The following is a 13004-nucleotide window of genomic DNA, read 5'->3' on the forward strand; positions in this document are numbered from 1 at the left end:
GGACTTGAACCTGATCGAACATCTCTGGAGAGACCTGAAAATAGCTGTGCAGCAACGCTCCCCATCCAACCTGACAGAGCTTGAGAGGATCTGCAGAGAAGAATGGGAGAAACTCCCCAAATACAGGTGTGCCAAGCTTGTAGCATCATACCCAAAAAGACTTGATGCTGTAATCGCTGCCAAAGGTGCTTCAACAAAGTACTGAGTAAAGGGTCTGAATAGTTATGTAAATGTACTATTTCAGTTTTTATGTGTAAAAAAAATTGTTACATTTCTCAACCTCTTTGCTTTGTCATTATGGGGTATTGTGTGTAGATAGTTTTTTCGCCTCATCAATTTAATCKATTTTAGAATAAGGCTGTAACGTAACAAAATGTGGGAAAAGTCAAGGGGTCTGAATATTTTCCGAAGGCACTGTATTTATCTTTTGTGCAAGTAGTCCAAGTTCATGGCATTTGGTCAAGGCGGGCACTCTTTACACGCGGGAATCATTTGGAAAATGTTTAGCTTTTCGGGAAATCGGGACAGCAGCAAGACCATTAACCTGAACTCGACTTCCAACTTGTTATGTTTGTTCAGCCGCCATTCTTTTACCAATCTTTCTTCGTCTTTCAGTCATTTTGCAGATGTTAAACATCTGCGGTACCTAGATCCAAATTGACTTTAATTCTGAGCGTTTGTGTGACTTCAGGGTGTAAGCCCATGCTGGAAAAAAAGTATTTGCCAGTAAGCAGAGGGTTCAGAAATGGTTAATTTTTTGTCAAGTGTCAACTACCAAGACTATTCTTCTTAGCTGTATTGCCATATTTTTGCTTTTCTAGGTGTTTTGTGTGTCAAATTAACACTTAAGGTGTTCCACAGTCAATCATATGAGTACACACCGCTCACTTAAAAAATGTGTGGGTGTTCCACGTCACACATAGCAACACTCATTTTGCCCCACTAATGAGTACCAGATGTGCAGGTTAGGCCAGTGGAAGGCCAACACGCCCTCTGCTGGTGAGATGCCACCAGAGGAAGTAGATGTGGACTTTACAGTCTCTAGTCACAGCTGTGTGTTTGGAATGTTTCCTAGAACCAAAGCTGTGTCAGTCACCTCTAATACTGCTGTGTTTTTCCTTTGTTTTTCTGTCTGACTGCGCCCACTCCTATCTTGATGTAACCCAATGTGGACTTGAGGCATTTAGGTTGTTTTTGTTTCGTTTTTTTTGTCTCGCAGCATTTTTCTTTTCACTCTTCTATGATCTTGTTTCAGCGTTGAGGCCACGGAGGTCCCATGTCGCACTGACGAGATCCACACGGCCTTCCACTGCTCCCACAATCCCTCCCCAGGCCCATTTTTAAAAAATGGAACACTGAGGCTTCTAAACACTTCCCTGCAGCAGCATTCCAGAGCCTAGCCAACCCAGATCTCTCCTCAGTAGGGACCAGGGCCAGTTCATGTGTTTTCCTCTTAGTTTTTGTTTTGTGACTCTATGGAGAGTTTCTGTTTGGTTGTGTAATTGGAGCTTTGATGTGGTGTTCGGCCTATACAGCACAGGATACAATAACGGACTGTTCTGTTTCTTTGAATGATGGTTTCAGTAATAGTTTACATTTGGATGAACTCTTCTGTTTTACATTATACGGTTTTACCTGCATTTTCCTGCTCATTACCTCTAAAATCTCTAAACCCAACCAATGTCAATGGGTTTTATAAAGTGTCTGTAAACAAACTCTGAATATAAATATTTTCTTCTGTAAGAGTATACAAAGTAAATCGTAGCTATTTGGGGTGAGTGTGTGGGGAGGGGGGTTCCTGGAAGGCGCTTAACTGACATCCTGCCCCTCCGTACAGTCAAGAAAGGGGGGCTCCTAGGAGCTGGCTCGCTGCATGCCCAGATGGACTCTACAGCCATAAGCATTAGCAGCACTGTGTATTTATGTTGTGAGTTGCTGTACAAGAGCTGAGAGGGTCTCTACAAGTGCAGTTTACTCAAATAATTGACACATTTGCCCAGAATGTATTATGATGTGCAGATATTTTATATTTTCTCTGCAGTTTTTGAACTGAACAGTTGTGATGTAGTAGACACATGTGTAGCCATTTAGGTAGTATTTAGTTTAGCTTGACTCAAAGGACACAACCTTGATGTTTGACCACTGGAGGAGGATTTCATCTATTTAACCAGACAGACAGAGGAACAGTGTTACGCCTTTGGCACTGATCGACTGGATGAGGTTTGTAGGAATGAAGTGAAACACATGGGACTGCCTTTATCTCTGGGCTAATTTAAGTGGCCATTGTATCCAGTACTGTCTGACTGATAGTGATACAACATTGCTGTGTAAGAGCCTATAATGAGAGTCATCACATCTGAAAGGAGCATTTACGGTAGTGCTTTACCTGATGTCATAACGGATCCCATCAACTCATAGGCTTGGGAAAAGGTGTTCAAATAGTCTCTTCTTGAGATCTTGATCTCTCCACCATTTTCTCTTTGTCTCTTTTTGTTCTCTCTCTCAACCTCTCCTCTCTCTCCTCCAGATCCGCACATTAAGGTTTGTGGAAAGAGAGACAACGTGCGGGAAGCCAAAGACCGAATCATGTCAGTCCTCGACACAAAGGTATGTATGAATGATGGAAAGGTTTTTGTTTTGTTGTCATGGCAACACCAACACTGACCTCCCTAAATGATCAGCTAGAGGATGGTAGACACAGATGGATCCAATGAGTGTCTTATTTTATGCTCTAGAAAGCCTTGGTTTTCTTCCTCTTCAATTTGAGAATCTCAGACTTGTAATATGACTTGCCACCAAGGTGGCCAGTGCTTAATTTCCTGAGTGTGTAYTGGCTTGGCATGGTGCAAGTCTTGTCTCTATGGCAACAAACATCCTCATCCTAAAATGGGCTCACCATAGCACACCCTGTGGGCGGGTTTTATCATAACACTCGAAAGTATTTTCTCTGCACACGGTAGAGGGCTTCACAAATCTATCAGTAACCGAATAGCCGCTTTTCTAGGTCCCGAGACCCGATCCGGGACCCAACCGGGTTTGGATCCAGAATTGTAAATAATGTTACGGGTCTGGGTCAGATCTGATCGTCACGGTTATGTGTAACTTTAACTGACTTGTTCGGAAGGGCCCGTACAGATCTGAACGCAACTGCTGAGAGAGAACGAGAGAGAGAGACTGCTATTTACAGTGGTGGAAAAAGTAACCAATTTTCATACTTAAGTAAAGATACCTTAAAAGAAAATTACTCAAGTAAAAGTCACCCAGTAAAATAATACTTGAGTAAAAATACTTGGTTTTAAATGTACTTAAGTACATTTAAAAGGTCTTATATTAAGCAAACCAGATGACACAATTTCGTTTTTTAAATTTACGCATAGCCAGGGTCACAGTTCAACACTCAGACATATGTGTTTAGTGAGTCCACCAGATCAGAGGCAGTAGGGATGACKWGGGATGTTCTCTTGATAAGTGCGTGAATTAGACAATTTCCCTGTCCTGTTAAGCATTCAAAATGTAACGAGTAATTTTGGGTGTCAGGGGAAAATGTAAGAAGTAAAAAGTAATTTTTTTTCTTTTGGAATGTAGTGAAGTAAAAGTTGTCAAAAATATAAATAGTAAAGTACAGATACACCAAAAAACGACTTTGGTAGTACTTAAGTACTTTACACCACTGGCTATTTAGCTAATATTCTGAGTTGTCATTTGTAACTGTAGGATGAGAAAGCGTATGCACTGCAGCTTCAATTAGCCTAGCTAGCTAACGTTAGCTAGCTTAACTAGCTTCTCCTGGTTTGATGCAGTCAAGACCGGTAATACGTAATCATATTTGATGATAAATAACCTAGCCATGGCAGCTATTAGTCTACTATAGCGCGAGTCGGCTTGGTTGGTTGCGGTCTCTCCCTCCCTGCTCCGTGTCACTCGCTTACAGTACAGCCCATCCCCGCCAGCTAGAGCGGCACCTCTCCCTCCCTCCTCTCACGCTGTATCAGCTCTGGTTAATAAAGTAGCTTAAATGACTTTTCTGCTGCTTCCTTCACTTGAATCGGACCGGGTCTGGATCCAACCAGGTCTTTACGGAATGGGTCTACTTGTCCTTGGGTCAGTTCGGAATGGGTCTCTATATTTTTTAAATACATTTATGCGTATAGGGTCCGGGTGAGAAAGCCCCAGGTCCATTTCGGAACAGGTCCAACTTTTTTGACCCATGAAGACCTCTAGCACATGGTTGGCTGGCTACATATTGCACCCCAATGAGTTGAATATGAAACAACTATGATTAGCTCTCATTAATATCAATGGAATTGTCAAGTGAAACTTTTTGTAAACAACATACTTTTAGGCTTATCTGCTTCAGCTCCATGTAATTGGATGTGATTGGTTATATTCCTCATGCCTCTAAGTGGAGCATTGGGGACTGGTATTAGCTTCTCGTGGTGGACCCATCTGCCTGGCAGTGGTGTTGTACCAGAGCCGTGGGTGTGGGTGGAAGAGATGCATCCTATTTGTCTTCAAAGTCATTCTACTATTATAGACTGATAGTCTAGTTTTGTTCTGGCCCGTTAGCTTGAATGCTCCTCGGCTAATAAACAATGTCAATATATTTTTTTATTTAACCTTTATTTAACTAGGCAAGTCAGTTAAGAACTTAGACCGCTGTGCCACTCGGGAGCCCCAATATTTAAGCTGTGTCAATATTCACAATATTGTCATGGTTTACAGTCATATGTTGTTATAGAATTTAATATTTACGCATGTTAGATTTCTGTCATATCATTCACTATTAAGTGAACATTCTGGCAGGCCTGCTTAAGAAGTGTGTCTGCCCCTCCTTCCTCTCCCCAGCAGAGTAACAGGGTAACCCTTAAGATGGACGTGTCCCACACAGAGCACTCCCACGTCATCGGCAAGGGAGGTAACAACATCAAGAAGGTGATGGAGGACACGGGCTGCCACATCCACTTCCCCGACTCCAACCGCAACAACCAGGCGGAGAAGAGCAACCAGGTACAGAGAGATATACCACCGTATATGTACAATTAACAATGTATACTGCATCTGATAGACTGAATACTAGTTAATGTGCTGTGCCATCACCAACCACATTTGTGTGGAACTGTCATGGGTTCTCTGTTTGCACAGGCTGTATTTACTTTTTTTTAACCACATGGAACTGGTATACAGTTGAAGTCTGAAGTTTACATACACTAAGTTGACTGTACCTTTAAACAGCTTGGAAAATTCCATAAAATTATGTCATGGCTTTAGAAGCTTCTGATAGGCTGTGGATGTATTTCAAGGCCTACCTTGCAAACGCTGTGCCTCTTTGCTTGACATCATGGGAAATCAAAAGAAATCAGCCAAGACCTCAGAAAATAATTGTAGACCTCCAAGTCTGGTTCATCCTTGGAAGCAATTTCCAAATACCTGAAGGTACCACGTTTATCTGTACAAACAATAGTATGCAAGTATAAACATCATGGGACCACGCAGCCAACATACTGCTGAGAAAGGAGACGTGTTCTGTCTCCTAGAGATGAACGTACTTTTCTGCGAATAGTGCAAATCAATCCCAGAACAACAGCAAAGGACCTTGTGAAGATGCTGGAGGAAACGGGTACAAAAGTATCTATATCCACAGTAAAACGAGTCCTATATCGACATAACCTGAAAGCCTGCTCAGCAAGGAAGAAGCCACTGCTCCAAAACCGCCATAAAAAAGCCAAAGCAAGGTTTGCAACTGCACATGGGGACAAAGATCHTACTTTTTGGAGAAATGTCCACTGGTCTGATGAAACAAATATAGAACTGTTTTGCCATAATGACAATTTATGTTTGGAGGAATAAGGGGGACGCTTGCAAGCCGAGGAACACCATCCCAACCGTGAAGCACGAGGGTGGCAGCATCATGTTGTGGGGGTGCTTTGCTGCAGGAGGGACTGATGCACTTTACAAAATAGATGGCATCATGAGGTGGAAAAGTATGTGGATATATTGAAGCAACATCTCAAGACATCAGTCAGGAAGTTAAAGCTTGGTCGCAAATGGGTCTTCCAAATGGACAATGACCCCAAGCATACTTCCAAAGTTGTGGCAAAATGGCTTAAGGACAACAAAGTCAAGGTATTGGAGTGGCCATCACAAAGCCCTGACCTCAATCCCATAGAAAATGTGTGGGCAGAACTGAAAAAGCGTGTGCGAGCAAGGAGGCCTACAAACCTGGCTCAGTTACACCAGCTCTGTCAGGAGGAATGGGCCAAAATTCACCCAACTTATTGTGGGAAGCTTGTGGAAGCCTACCTGAAACGTTTGACCCAAGTTAAGCAATTTAAAGGCAATGCTACCAAATACTAATTGAGTGTATGTAAATGTCTGACCCACTGGGAATGTGATGAAAGACATAAAAGCTGAAATAAATCTCTATTATTCTGACATTTCACATTCTTAAAATAAAGTGGTGATCCTAACTGACCTAAGACAGGGAATTTTTACTAGGATTAAATGTCAGGAATTGTGAAAAACTGAGTTTAAATGTATTTGGCTAAGGTGTATGTAAACTTTCGACTTCAACTGTATGTCCTCATTTGAGTATGTCCCATTTGCTAGTTGCTAGAGTGGCATTCAGTGGCAGTATTGCAGAGAGCCGTTGTCATTGGCTGTTTTGATTGGCTGCACCATAGGAAGCCAGTGTGTTTGGGCTGGATTGGATAGATGTGCAGTAGGAACCAGCTGTAATTACCATTTACATACACCTCTGGAGGAGGCAAGCTGCCAATTTATTTGTTGTTGAATGATTATAATTTTTTAAACAATACAAAACATACAAACGCTCACAAAGATCAACAAAATCACACCTGCCCAGACCCACCACCTCACGCCCTTAGCGCCCGCATTGCCTCAAACTACACCATTTTGTTTCTCTCCGTCGCTCAAGCACTTTCAACATTTAGATAATAACGCATTTGACCTTTCCATTGTGTTAACGATGGAGGATTATCGAGAAAAGTCTTTTCCAACCCATCGGGTATCTCACTGCCCCCTCATATGCCATGTCTTTAAAAATATGCAGACAGACGGATTCAAAGTATATTGACATTGTAATACTTCTGACAGCCAATTTTTGAACTCCGCCCATAACTTTTGGACTTTATAACATTCCCAGAAGGCATGGATTATTGACTCATTGTTAGTTTTACACTTAAGAGACGACTCTGCCGTTGTGCTGTAGAAATTGTGAATTTTTTTCAATCGTTTATACATTAGTTTATACTTGATTAAGCATGCATTTTCGTTAGATATGTTCCAACATTCCCTCCATCTTGTAAAAATATCAGTTATATTTAAGTCTTTGTTCCAATAGTTTATATTTTCTAACAGATTGTCAGTTGGATAGGCTCTCTGCAAGGTTTTGTATATCTTACCTATCATATGAATATCCTTTTCTGACTCAAATAGGATTCCCTCAAGATTGCTTGGATATACAAAAGATTTCGAAAAAAATGTTGTGATATTAAACTTATGTTGCATGTATTTGAAAATATCTACATTGGTCAGTCAAAAATGGCTTTTTAAAAAATGTATTTCCTATTACCAAGTCATTTATGGTTTCAATGCCTTTAGTTTTCCATGTGGACCAATTTATCAGAGAATTCTAAAAAGCTATCCAAGGATTGAAGTTAATGTTCTTAGCTTTATCGATTGAAGATAGACATYAAAAGATTCAGGGGGTGAGCATGTGCATGTTCATTATGTACTCCATTGTTCCTCTTTAGTGCATTTAACAATATGTCGCAAGTTAAAGCTTTGGGTGGCGAGTTGATAGAATTCTAAGTCTGGAAGGTTAAAACCACCCTCTGACTTGGGAAGATGTAAAACTTTCCTTTTTATTCTATGAGTTTTTTTTGCCCATATAAAGTTTGTTATGACCGAGTATACTTTTTTAAAGAATGTCTTCAGTGGGGTGATTGGTATTACTGAGAATAAGTCTGAAAATGTTGGTTTATTCTACCTGTAAGATTTATGGGACGATTGTTCCATCTAAGTAGATCTGCTTTGATATTGTTAAGGAATGGGATAAAGTTACCTTTTATATATTTGTTGTTGTCACTCATTAAGCATCTTATGTATTTAATATTTTTTGTGGTTCACTTAAAGGATTGCTGTAGATCGAGTTATTCTGGTTTCTTTCCTATGGCCATTTCTTTTTTTCCCCCTCTTTTTTTGTTGTTACCAGCTAGTCTTAAAGACTGGGGCTTAATTTGTTCAGAAGTGCTGATTAAATTTATTCCGGAGTGATGACTCTGTCGGCCAAAGCCTGGTTTGCTCCGTTATGGTGAGTTCCAGATGAAGGGCTTGAAAAGGGAGAGAGGAGGAGAGAGATTACCGATCCGCTGGCAGGATATCTAATAAAGGCTTTTATCTTTTTTATTTTATTTATGTCACAATTATTTTAATCACAGGCACACAGTCAGGATGTAAAGTGATGAAAGGAAATGGGTGGGTCTGTGTTATTAATAGTGGGTCTGGGTTCTTAAAGATGGTAAGAGTCTCCAAACCATCTTCCTCTTTATGGTGTTATTCTGATTGGGTTGTGATGAAAAACAAAAAAATTTGGGCGGGATTTTTTTAATACACCTAACCAGCACTTGTACCTGTCTCTTATACACATCTAGATGTGTATAAGAGACAGCCCTTCTACCTCTCACTCTACTGACAGCTACATTACTGAGGAAAAATGTACTTTCTATGCCTGTGATATGTGGTTGTCCCACCTAGCTATCTTAAGATGAATGGACTAACTGTAAATCGCTCTGGATAAGAGCATCTGCTAAATGACAAAAATGTAAAGGAAACGATAATGATGGGTCTAAATGGACATTTTGCCTAAGGTTCTCTTTTCACGGCTTTAGATTCCAGTTTTGATGTAACGGTAATAGCTAAACTATAACAATGACTTCTGTCTGTCCATCTGAACAGGTGTCCATTGCAGGCCAGCCAGGAGGGGTAGAGGCAGCTCGATCCAAAATCAGGGTAAGTTGGATGTCATTTCTATGGAGGTCTCTCTGAGGTCTGAGCTATAGAACTTTGAACAGGCTGTTATTGTAAGCATGTGTCACTACAGTCATCCTTTAGTTGTCTTTTAACTGCATGTGTTAGCTGTGGAGCCTGTGAACTCTGTGGTAATGCTCTGGCCATAGCCCATGTGGAACAGGGTACAGAGCAAACGGTTCAAGCCCAGCACACAGTGCGTCTGGCTTGGTAGAGCTCCTGATCCATCTCAGAGGGAGGAGGGCCATTCCACTCGTGTGAGCCTCTGCGGTCCAGACCTTCCACTTGTTTCTCCGCCATCACAATTCTTTGCACGCACGTGCTCCCTCTCCGAGTGGACCAAGACAAATAAGCTGAGTGCGAGAGAGTGCACGAAGGAGTGTGTTTTCACAGACAACAGGGCGCAACCCAGTTCATGCACTTCCTTGATAAAAAAGTTAACAAATGGAATTTGGAAGTAGCATTTGAGGGTACCGTTGTTTTAGGAAGGGGTTTATAAAATAAGCTGTAATAGCCACATGATCTGTTCTACCCTCCAAAGAACACGCAGCCAGCGGATGAGTGGGGAGGATCAAAGACCACTTTCCTCTGACATCCTGCCTGCTTCTGTCAGTCGAAGCAGGACTCCTCGCCTCCCGAAGCCAAACACCTAGCATCCATACTCTACCAGTCCACCCAATCACATAGCACCCCTCGCCCCAAACAGCAGCCCAGCTACTACCCAAACCTGTACTCTGTCCTTACTCATGTCACTAAGTACAACTATTCACACCTGTAACCTTTGGCATATTCTTTTCATACTGCCCAACCATATGACAACATCTGTACAGACACCCCACATACGGTATTAACACCTACCCAGCTACCCTTAACCCAAACGTCCAACAACCCRCCACCCCTTCACCCAAATAAAAACCCTACTCTGCTTCGTACTGATGTTGGCTGCCATTAAAAAAAAAAAAGGAAAATAAATGAATCGTCGCCACTTCGATATACACTATCCTCTAGCAGCAGGGTTTAGAGAAGACCTTTCAAGTTTGTTTGTTCCGGAGCAGCCTCTGTGCTGTTTTGGTTAACAGTACATGATCCTGGGTGGCCTCATCTGTCTTTGCCTGGGACCAAAACAATGATTGAATGGATTTGATGAGTTTTCCCTTCCATGAAGTGCAGATGTGGAACATCCCTTGTTTGTGCCAGAACTTTGGTCTTCTAGCTGTTATAAAGGGAAGGCTCAGATTGAGTTGTACCCTTAAACTTGATTGTGTGTAATGAACACTTTAGTCTGTATTTAGTCTTTGTGTAGTTGTTATTCAGTCTTCATACAATATCTTCCTTTCTGTCCTTTTGTCTGCAGGACTCATGCACACCTCCAGATTGAATACATATTAAGCTTAAAGTTGCCTGGAAGACCCGTTTTAAAAAGTTTATGGTAGTTCTATCTAAGCTGTTCTTCATTCAGAGCGCCTGGTTGGGCCATTCTGTTTGTCCCCTCTGTGTTTCCATACTCACTGACTCTGACTTTACAGTGGAACTCCTGCAACATGATATAAAACTAGGGCCAGAAACATATGGGATTAATCATGGGTGCATTTCTTTGGTCGGAGTAATTCATGCTGTTTGTCCTTCTCTGGCAGCCTAAGCTATGGCGCACTGCCCAAGACTGAGTGTTTGGATAAGTGTGTGTGTGTGTGTGCGCACATACATGAGTAGACTTATGTGTATGTATGAACTTGTCAGCAAAATCTCCTGGCCTCCATCTAGGCTGTTTGAATGACTGCTGTGATTTGAGTGATGGAGTCCACTTTTAGTCTCTGTTCTCTGTGATAGCTTGACTTGATATATTATTTAGTGACTTTACCTTAACATTCACAGTCTGAGTATGAACAGACTGTCTAGGAGCAGACATGATCTGCTGCTACAGTGTTGTACTGTATGTTTAATCAGCTCCCAATGGAAGTCTGCTGTAGCATGTGTGTGATGAAGGACGTAACGTCTCCGGTCCCTACTGAGTACTGGCACAGTTGAACCCATTGTGATAGACAGCAGTCAGTGGTTTTATTGAGTTAAAACATGTCTATGCCATGTTTGGCCACTCCRGGCTGAAGTGAGACATGTTATGTCTGTGTAGATGTGTACATGCCAACCCTATGTAAAGAGATCTCTCTCAACGTTTTCACTCCTACGTCTTTACTGTTTCACTATTCAAATGGACTCCGTTACATACTACAGGGAAATTGCCTAAAGTTTGCACTTGTGGCAAAATGATAGTATGATGATGGTAATGGCAATAACTGTAGGCAGTGGTGGAAAAAGTACTCCGTTGTCATACTTGAGTAAAAGTCAATGCTGTACATCAAATTCCTTATATTAAAGCTGCATATGTATAAAATATATTTTGCAGCGGTTTAGATGGTACAACGATTCTCTACACTATACTATTTGAATTTTAGCAACCAGAAAATGTCAGAGTGATTTCTGCATAGTGCACCTTTTTAAGCAAACCAGACAGCACAATTTATTATTATTTATATATATTTTTTTGTAGGGGCACACTCCAATACTCAGACATTATTTACAAATGCAGTATTTGAGATTAGTGAGTCCGCCAGATCAGAGGCAGTAGGGATGGCAACAAGTTATATTGATAGGTGTTTGAATTGGACCATATTGCTGTTCTACCTGAGCATTCAAAATGTAACTAGTACTTTTTGGTGCCAGGGAAAATGTATGGGAGTACAAAGTGCATCTTTTCTTTAGGAATGTAGTGAGGTAAAAGTTGTCCAAAATATAAATAGTAAACCACAGATACCTCCAAAAAACAACTTAAGTAGTATTTTTACTTATTTACTTTACACCACTGACTGTATGTATGTCGCTCTCTCTCGCCCTCTCTCTCGCCCTCTCTCTCGCCCTCTCTCTCTCTCTCTCTCTCTCTCTCTCTCACTCTCACTCTCACTCTCACTCTCACACACACACACACACACTCTTTCTCTTGGTCTATTCATCTTTATCATTCTCAGGAGCTGCTCCCTCTGGTTCTGTCGTTTGAGCTGCCGGCCATCGTGCAGCCTGACCCAGGCTCCCCCACAGTGCAGCACATCTCCCAGACATACAACCTCACCGTCTCCTTCAAGCCCCCCACACGTCTCTATGGGACCACCGGAGTGGTCCGCGGCTCCCAGAACAACTCTAGTGCCGTCAAGGTGAGGCCCAGCAACACCCCTCACATCTACCCACCAACATACCACAGTACTTAGTGAACAGCAGGGGTTGGGGCCTAGTGGTTAGAGAAGTGGACTGCTGTGACCAGAGGGTTGCTTGGTCAGCTCCCTAGTGGGAATTACAGTACTGTTGCCTTTAAAACCAAGCACTGTTCTCTAGCCCATGAGCAAGTAAATGTCTAATATAAGTTGTCTGGCGCTCCCTCTTCCTCTCCCCTTCTCCCCTGGGCCTCAGAGCTGTGGCTGGTGCCCTGGAACCTTTCTCACTACTCAACCCAACACCCCCCACCCACCTAACACTGACCCACCCGCACTCTGACCTTCAGTACAACCCAGCCTAGGGGAGTTAGTGTACGGCGTCATTTTAACTTGGGATGCTGGCCAGATTGGGGCTGGGGTTTTGGGGGGAGTATGTATGCTATGTAGTGAGAGACCTTGCTCTGTAAAAGGGGTCTGCCAAAACCACTGTGGATTACTGTGCTGGCCTCAGGCTGGAGTTCCATTGGAAGGCCTTCTAATTCATCCAATAATTGTTTGCGGAGGCAGAGAATCAGACCATTCTGTTGGCTGCCAGGTGGCATTGAAAAACAGTGGTTTACTGTGGTGTAAACTATGGTTGAAATGTTGTTGGTTCACTAGCTCAGAGTGGACACTCTTTTCATTGGTTTTTCTTCCTGCTCTTTTGACATATTTGGATGTGCAAAATGAATTTCCTTTTTTACTGTGTTTTCCCTT

At 42.1% G+C, this 13004-nt stretch overlaps 1 protein-coding gene across 6 annotated transcripts in view; it reads left to right on the top strand.

Moving 5' to 3' along the window:
- The window catches only part of LOC111951804 (protein bicaudal C homolog 1), a 66361-nt gene that overhangs the window by 37023 nt on the left and 16334 nt on the right, over positions 1-13004 (top strand). For 3 of the 6 annotated variants that reach the window (XM_023970032.1, XM_023970034.1, XM_023970036.1), the window contains exons 4-7: positions 2528-2607; positions 4846-5007; positions 8977-9030; positions 12069-12251. In XM_023970032.1, the coding sequence (XP_023825800.1) occupies positions 2528-2607; positions 4846-5007; positions 8977-9030; positions 12069-12251 (479 nt within the window). The remainder of the gene's footprint in view (positions 1-2527; positions 2608-4845; positions 5008-8976; positions 9031-12068; positions 12252-13004) is intronic. The other 3 variants (XM_023970033.1, XM_023970037.1, XM_070434966.1) reach the window with 1 other exon arrangement.

This window comes from Salvelinus sp. IW2-2015, linkage group LG25 (assembly GCF_002910315.2).
Source record: "Salvelinus sp. IW2-2015 linkage group LG25, ASM291031v2, whole genome shotgun sequence".
NCBI lineage: Eukaryota > Metazoa > Chordata > Actinopteri > Salmoniformes > Salmonidae > Salvelinus > Salvelinus sp. IW2-2015.